Source organism: Charadrius vociferus, unplaced genomic scaffold (genome assembly GCF_000708025.1).
Source record: "Charadrius vociferus isolate BGI_N301 unplaced genomic scaffold, ASM70802v2 scaffold613, whole genome shotgun sequence".
Lineage (NCBI taxonomy): Eukaryota > Metazoa > Chordata > Aves > Charadriiformes > Charadriidae > Charadrius > Charadrius vociferus.
In genome coordinates, this window is record NW_009647757.1 from 1,015,811 (window position 1) to 1,021,643 (window position 5,833).

At 43.7% G+C, this 5,833-nt stretch overlaps 2 protein-coding genes across 2 annotated transcripts in view; both read right to left on the minus strand.

The window, feature by feature from the left end:
- The window catches only part of SRRM1 (serine/arginine repetitive matrix 1), a 23,590-nt gene extending 19,460 nt beyond the window's left edge, over positions 1-4,130 (minus strand). The window contains exon 1 of the mRNA XM_009882237.1: positions 4,077-4,130. Coding sequence (XP_009880539.1) covers positions 4,077-4,130 — 54 coding nt within the window. The remainder of the gene's footprint in view (positions 1-4,076) is intronic.
- Positions 4,131-4,525: 395 nt separating this feature from the next.
- NCMAP (noncompact myelin associated protein) lies at positions 4,526-5,475 on the minus strand. The gene is made up of 3 exons (XM_009882239.1): positions 5,391-5,475; positions 5,173-5,257; positions 4,526-4,667 (listed from the first exon to the last, which is right to left on the minus strand). Exons 1-3 carry the CDS (start codon positions 5,473-5,475, stop codon positions 4,526-4,528), a joined length of 312 nt encoding a protein of 103 aa, XP_009880541.1.
- Positions 5,476-5,833: the final 358 nt, after the last annotated feature.

Here is a 5,833-nt window from a genome sequence, read left to right on the forward strand (position 1 = left end):
CCGAGAGCTGCCTCCTCACCTCAGCTCGGGTTCTTCCTCGGTAGAAGAGCGGCCCCTGGGTCCTCTGCGGCCCCACAGAAGACAGCGGGATTGGTGCTCCACCGGGGCCTGGAGAGGCCGTGACACCGGCCCAGGCCTCTGCTCGCGCCTCTTGGGCCCTGTAGTGCTCGGCTCGTACGTGAGCACCGCTCTGCCCGGTCAGTAAAGGCTGTGGGCTGTGTTTAGTTAATTACCGTGTTGGAAATTATTATGAGCAGCCCGGCCCTCTGTCCTGCTCAACGGCAAATCTTGTTCAGGCAAAAACTGGTGTGTGGGACGTTACTGGCTAAAAGACGCACGAGAGGAAAGGAGAGTAAAGTCACAGTCCACTGGGGTTAATACAAATTTATCCAAAGTAACAGCCCTGGGTTTTGTCAAAGAGAAACTCATTTGTCCTTTAAAAAGGAAATACTAGGTTTCTTTAAATAAAGTTAGATTATACTTGATGCACATCAGCTGCTTCCTGTTTTATCAGCAGTCATTAGTTAAGTGTCACATGTGACAGAGGTCATTTTTAGATGTCTTTTTGGAAAATAAATTGGTTACGGCATGCAGGAAATGACCAAAAGAACATTCTTACATTTTATCTGCTTAGAATTCCAGTGATCACACAACTCTGCATTTTGCACAGCCAAAGTGGGTATAGTGTGTTCAACTCAGCTCTGTGACTGTCTGGCCACCGTGGAGTACGGGGAAGGGGGACTGGGCTGGGGGTGTGAGTAGTTTCTGAAATTTAGTAAACTTGGCAACTGAACTTTGAATTACGTTATGGTTTTGCCCGTTGAGAAATACGAGCTGCAACCCGTTAGATGGGAGGAGGACACTAGATGGAGCTACGTGCTCTCCGCTGGAGGGAGGTGAGTGACAGATCCAGAAGGGATGCAAGCTGCCTTACAGAGATTTAGGGAAACAGGACCCAGAAGTGAAAAATTGAAATATTTTACTAGTGTACTTTCATCACTAAAGTGCCGACTGTGAGACTGAATGATCCAACTGCTGAAGCCATAAATTCCACAAGACTTTTAGGAGCAAGAAAAAAACCCAACTCATTCTTGCAAGACCTACTGCAGACCGATTATTGTGTATGCCCTTAAAAAAGAAATATTAGCAATATTTCTTTATATGACCTGCAGACCAAATGTTCTCTTTGTCACTGCTGAATATAGCCCCGCTGGCATCTTGTAAAGACAGAAATTCAACCAAAGAACAGGGTAAGGAACTAGAAAGGTGGCTTGTATCACACTGCTCAGCAAAAAAGCACTCTCAGGCACTGTGCACTAAGGGTTCAACTGTGTATTAATTTGCAGAGCTTCGCAAGTAATCACTAACAAGATTGTTAGAGCTGTTACATTGCCTGTTCTCTCTAAAGGCTTACGTCGGGTAGGATTTCTTTAATAGACCAATTTGCAATATCAGTTTTCAGTTGGTTTTTGGTTTGTGGTTGTTTTTGTTGTTGGTGATGGGGGTGGTGGTTTGTTTTGTTTTTTTTTTTTTTTTTTTTTTTTTAACCAGAAGGTTTACCTGATGGCAAGTCTGCACACAAAGGCAGCTAGAGGAGAGCTTTTTCCAAAAACAAGGGGCTTGAAAGTGGAAGCTGAGTGCCTAGAGACAGGGCAGGTCAAATCAGCGCTGCAGCAGCAGCTATTATAGGGCAAGGATGGTGTGGGATTGTTCCTGGAAAACTCTTAAATCCACAGCAAATTACACAAGTGTTATAGTGGTAGTGAAGTGGAAATACAGTGAGTTTTGTTTCTTAAGAAGGTGATTTTGCTTGGTCAGCATAAGCTCTGGATTTTGCTGACAGGAGTCAGAATGGATTGTGGGGGCCTCCCAGGTTGTGCCAATATAAGGCAAATTTTACTGGTAAAACAGCACGCTTTGAATTTTTCTGATTGAGCAATGCTAGTGTGGTCGGGGCAGTAATTCTCCTGCCAATAATAGTAATTCTACTAATCTAGAATTGCTTAGGGAAGTATTGCTTATTATGCTTCAGTAAAGCAAAGTGAACTTCATTGTTTTGAAATTCTGTAAATAGAAAGTAAACAAAATTTGCTAGACGTAGGTCTGGCTGGTAACATTAGAAAATAACAGTAAGATGGGGCTTATCTTTCCTAGAGATCTTGATTTTGATACAGTGGAACATGCTCAGAAAACATCCTGAGCTGTCTAGAGACAGGAACAGGAGACCAACTCCTTTACATCTTTAGAAAAAAATTAAATTGGCACCTGTAGTCCCTTCTGAATGATTATATCAATCATTGCTGCCACAAAAAATAAGTTAGAGAACTAGGACAAGTAAAATATTTACAACGAGATTTAGAAACTTCACAAACAGCTGTCTCAATATTTAGTTTGGAATTCAAACTGTGCTCCAGTTTCATACAAAAAAAAAATAAATTGCAAAGTTATTGAATATAGTTGCTGCACAAAAATACCAGTCAGTAAAAATGACCTGTTCAAGAGATGCATTCACATCTTGGAAAGAATATATCAACTTATCCCCCCAGTCCCTCACCGCTTTCCTCTGAGGATGGTCAGCTTTGTTTTGGCACCGCGCGATTTAAGGATGTAACTATTGGTGACGTGTGACAGTGTTGGGAGGCACAGCAAGTGAACCCCTGCAGGACAAAAAGCTTTAAAGCTGGAGGCTCTCTGCGATCAATTCAGTTAGACGAGTAACATCTCTCTCTCTCCAGCTATCAAAAAGGCATTAAAATAACCCTATAACAGTTTTACTGAGGGCTACAACCAGGCTGGAGCCCTCTAACGGCCACAGCAGCCTGGAGCTCACCACTGGCAGTGTCTCAACGCAAGACACAGACCGTGCAATAAATCCCGACTGCAACTGCTACGGCACCGCTGGCTTGGCTTCGCACGCTGTCCAGCCATTCCAGTGAGTGGCTCCGTAAAATTTAGGATGTGTCTGTCAAAGAGTGGAGCTGTTTCTCAGAGCCTCACATGCTTCCAGTTAAGACAAGGTTTAACTCCTCGACTCCTCTGAGGAGAGGCTGGGAGAGTTGGGGGGGTTCAGCCTGGAGAAGAGAAGGCTCCAGGGAGACCTTAGAGCCCCTTCCAGTCCCTAAAGGGGCTCCAGGAGAGCTGGGGAGGGACTTTTTACAGGGGCATGGAGTGATAGGACGAGGGGGAATGGCTTCAAATTGGATGAGGGGAGATTTAGAATAGATATTAGGAAAAAAAATTTCACTCTGAGGGTGGTGGGACACTGGCCCAGGTTGCCCCGAGAAGCTGTGGCTGCCCCATCCCTGGAGGTGTTCAAGGCCAGGTTGGACGGGGCTTGGAGCAACCTGGGCTGGTGGGGGGTGTCCCTGCCCAGGGCAGGGGGTGGGACTGGATGAGCTTTAAGGTCCCTTCCAACCCAAACCAGTCTATGGTTCTGTGATTCTTCCTAATCCTTCCCATCTGCCGTGTCAGGAGTGCTTCAGAGCTGCTTTGATACACACACTCGAGACAATCAGCCACTGACTGTCTGACAATGCTGCAGTGTGTTCCCACTCAGTGGGCTGTGAGCATCCTTGGGAATTTCTTTGTTGCATTACTAATACACCCACAATCATCACACTTGCAAAACAACATCACTTTCGGTTACTTTCTAGAATAAAAAAAAAATCTAAAAATAGTTCCAGCCTAGTCTGCATTAGAGAACAAAGCGTTTCAGGATGTGAGTTGTGCATAGTAGCTGCATAAAGCCTCGCTGGTTTATACTGCCTTTCCGTGCTTACTTTTTCAATTAGAGAACTTCTCAGATTTTGTGTAAGACAAAACATTCTAAGGTAACTCCAGTAATGAACCTAAAGCAATTCTTGGCATGAGAGTGAAAACCCTTAGACGCTGAGTTCACTTGGAAATGGATAGGTTACCAAGTTTATAGAAATATAGTAAAAATACTTGAAAATAAAAAGTAACTCTTTTATCTCAAACCATACATGCGTGGCATTAGAAACACAAAGGATGAGTAAAGATAAATACAATTTTGATACTTCCTCTACTATCCATCATATATAAAATAGACTACAAACCTGCTTCACATAAATCATAACAAACCCAGGTTCAACCTGAGCTGTAGCTTGCATGTCCCAATTTTTCTTCCAGTTTATCGTCAGTCATTGCAGAACAGAAAAAGCTCAAACTCTCCGAGTAAACAAAAGCTCCACAAAACATGAGCGTGCATCTTTTCTTCCAAGGAATGGGCTTGGTTTGTTCGGTCTCTCCATACCCAGAGGTCTGTAAGAAGGCTCACTGCGTTTCTGATGATTTGTATGCCTCCACCGGTTGATTTCAGTCATACAAAAAGTGTCCAGACCTTATTTTTCCTCCCGAAGAGGGAAAGCAGGATTAGTTACAATCTATAGACCAAATAACAGCTCATTGCTAGTCCAAATGCAGTGTTGCTTTGCTGAGGAGTCCCAGGTCCACGTAAGTAAGAATTCCACCTCTCTTCCCTCGCAGGAAGGATGGATGTTCCCAGTTACCTGAAGTGCATGTGGATATCCACAGGAATGAAAGTCACAGTAGGGTGCTGGGACAGGCTGTTGCTGTTCTGTCCCGAAGCAGGTGGCATTGCTGTCTTGGTGGGTTTGGGTTCTAACTCCCGCTTCACTCTCATGCGCCTGTAAAGGGAAAGACGAAATTGTCCCCAGGGCTGGCACGTGTTGTGGTCTCGCCCATGGTAAGTATCGGGAAGGTTCCTGCAGAAGCAGGTTACATCGAACCGCTACTGAAAAGTCAATACAAGGCAGGATTTCATCCCAAAGATACTAAATGGCGAGCCAGTGCTTCTCGAGCGTAGAAGTCTAACCCACTGCCCTTAAAAATGAGAAATCAAGCTCCTCTCTGGCAGCCCTGATGCACAGCAGACCTTTCCTATGTCAACAGGAATCCCTAAAAAGAGCTTCCATCAAGCATCCTCCACTAAGAACCTCTTTCTGCTTCCGTGCAATGCAGGCGCGGGACGCTGAGGTTCAGGACGCTTCAATTAAGCGCATTATAGCTTGGTTTCTCCTGGGAATTTTCAGCAACAAATGCTGATAACGGTGTGTTAGATGAGAGCACACCTAACACTGATTTTGGTTCATCCTGTCCTGCCTTAGTGAGGTACAGAACTTGGCCACATACCTGTTATATGTTTTCAATATGAGCAGAACCGCCGTAAAAATAATAATCACTCCTACTACGATGGCAGCGACTATTGCTCCAGAACCTAACAGGGAAGCAGAAAGGGAGAAAAACTCTTATTTACAAAGCTGTCATTGTACTGTTTGAAGTTGGCTGAGTTCAAGGTCCATTTAAAAAAAAAAAAAAAAAAAAAGCCACCACCCCACTACTTTTCTTACTTTGGTAGAGACTTTGTTCTTGAGACTTTGTGGTCACATTTACTGAGAACTGAGTATTATTGATCAGTGGCGCGGCTGTCGTCATCTTGATTCGGCTACAGAAAAAAAAAGAAAAAGAGTGAGTTCATAAAATATTAACCAGAATTTGACAGCACAATTCAGTGATAATTAGGCAACAACCCATTAAAGATTCAGAGCTCGCTAAGTGCAGGCTCACTGAACTGGGGGTCTTAATATTTTCGTAGCGGTGAAAATCTGGCCCCGCTGAAGTCAGTGGAAATTTGGCTACAATCTAGTCTTGAGCCATTTGCCTTACAATATACACTGCTCGGTATTAATAGGATAAAGTAAGATATGATACATTGTCACCTAAACATTATTGCTGTTATACTTTTGGAAAAATATATCTTTTAAATGCTTTAGGATTTTAGATTATCATTTCA

Excerpts from the sequence above, each read along its gene's own strand:
- NCMAP (XM_009882239.1), bottom strand. The coding sequence starts at position 5,475 with ATGACGACAGCCGCGCCACTGATCAATAATACTCAGTTCTCAGTAAAT. Across the intron at positions 5,258-5,390 it reads AGAACAAAGTCTCTACCAAA|GTTCTGGAGCAATAGTCGCT; the intron begins GTAAGAAAAGTA and ends CTTCCCTGTTAG. Across the intron at positions 4,668-5,172 it reads ATATTGAAAACATATAACAG|GCGCATGAGAGTGAAGCGGG; the intron begins GTATGTGGCCAA and ends TTCCCTTTACAG.